The 1,451-nt window shown below is 44.7% G+C and overlaps 1 protein-coding gene across 1 annotated transcript; it reads right to left on the bottom strand.

Moving 5' to 3' along the window:
• Positions 1 to 59: 59 nt before the first annotated feature.
• LOC106014152 (cyclic nucleotide-gated cation channel beta-1) lies at positions 60 to 363 on the bottom strand (the record flags this gene model as incomplete). The annotated part of the gene is given in 1 exon segment (XM_013091226.1): positions 60 to 363. A coding segment is annotated over 1 exon segment (205 nt), but the record flags the coding sequence as incomplete, so codon positions are not given.
• Positions 364 to 1,451: the final 1,088 nt, after the last annotated feature.

Below are 1,451 nucleotides of genomic sequence, written 5' to 3'. Positions count from 1 at the left end.
GTTTACCTTCCTTGATATAGTGGTGTGTCTCTATATCTCACTATATATATATAGTTTACCTTGGCCCCCCTTGCTACAGTCGTGTGTCTCTTGCTCGAGGCTGGTTGTGTCGTCCACTGCACTCCCTTCTTCTTCTCCTTCTCCCTCCTTCCTCTCTGTCTTCTCCTTGTCCCTCTTGTCTCCGTCCCTCTTTCCTCTCTCCGTGATGTCCCCGGAGACAGCGCCGCACTCTGTGGCCTCTAGCCCCGGCTCACCATGGTTCATACTTGCCTGCTGGTGGAGGGGACAGCGGGCTTGGCTCGGCTGGTTTATGGATGCGGCTTCTTGTGTTCGACTCTTGCGTTCTCTGGGGCGAAATAGTCTGTTGTTGGAAGAAAGGCTGGTTAGTATCGTCTGTTGTTGGAAGAAAGGCTGGTTAGTATCGTCTGTTGTTGGGAGATGGGCTGGTTAGTATCGTCTGTTGTTGGAAGAAAGGCTGGTTAGTATCATCTGTTGTTGGGAGAAAGGCTGGTTAGTATCGTCTGTTGTTGGGAGATGGGCTGGTTAGTATCGTCTGTTGTTGGAAGAAAGGCTGGTTAGTATCATCTGTTGTTGGGAGAAAGGCTGGTTAGTATCGTCTGTTGTTGGGAGATGGGCTGGTTAGTATCGTCTGTTGTTGGAAGAAAGGCTGGTTAGTATCATCTGTTGTTGGGAGAAAGGCTGGTTAGTATCGTCTGTTGTTGGGAGAAGGGCTGGTTAGTATCGTCTGTTGTTGGGAGAAGGGCTGGTTAGTATCGTCTTTGTATCGTCTGCTGGCGCTGATTGGAAAACTAGAAGGTTAGGCTTGTAGATAATTATTTATACGTTTACCATGTGCACTTCATTTCCTGTATCCGTTGGTCTGTTGCAATTGTCACTATGTATTATTGGTTTTTGTCTGTATCCTCAGAACGAAAACCGTCTACTGTGTCTTAGACTGTTGTCTGTATTCTGAGAACGAAAACCGTCTACTGTGTCTTAGACTGTTGTCTGTATTCTGAGAACGAAAACCGTCTACTGTGTCTCAAATTATTCGTGAGAACCCCGTACATGACTGACGTACAGAATGTCTTTCTCAGTTGGAAATTAACTTTGACCATTTTTTCCCCGTCTGATTTTACTTTTACTTGGCAAATTATAAAGTGAAATCGTACTATTAAAAATTTTTAGTGTTAATTATAAGTTGTTTTAAATTGAAAATATATTTACACCGAATTTTAATATTTTAGCATTTTAAATTCTAATAGGTAACCAATCGTGCAGTGAACTTTTACGAAAGTAAACAACTTGTGTTTCGCGCCCTCATATTTTCTTACGCAGTTGCGAGCGCCGTAAAGCCCGATACTACTTCACATACACGCGCAAACGCACGGGCCCATACGCGAACAAACACACGGGCCCATACGCGAACAAACACACGGGCCCATACGCGA

The sequence above is a fragment of the Aplysia californica genome, unplaced genomic scaffold, assembly GCF_000002075.1.
Source record: "Aplysia californica isolate F4 #8 unplaced genomic scaffold, AplCal3.0 scaffold03343, whole genome shotgun sequence".
Lineage (NCBI taxonomy): Eukaryota > Metazoa > Mollusca > Gastropoda > Aplysiida > Aplysiidae > Aplysia > Aplysia californica.
Note: the sequence above shows the minus strand (reverse complement) of the source record. Positions and strands in the feature narration are given on the sequence as shown.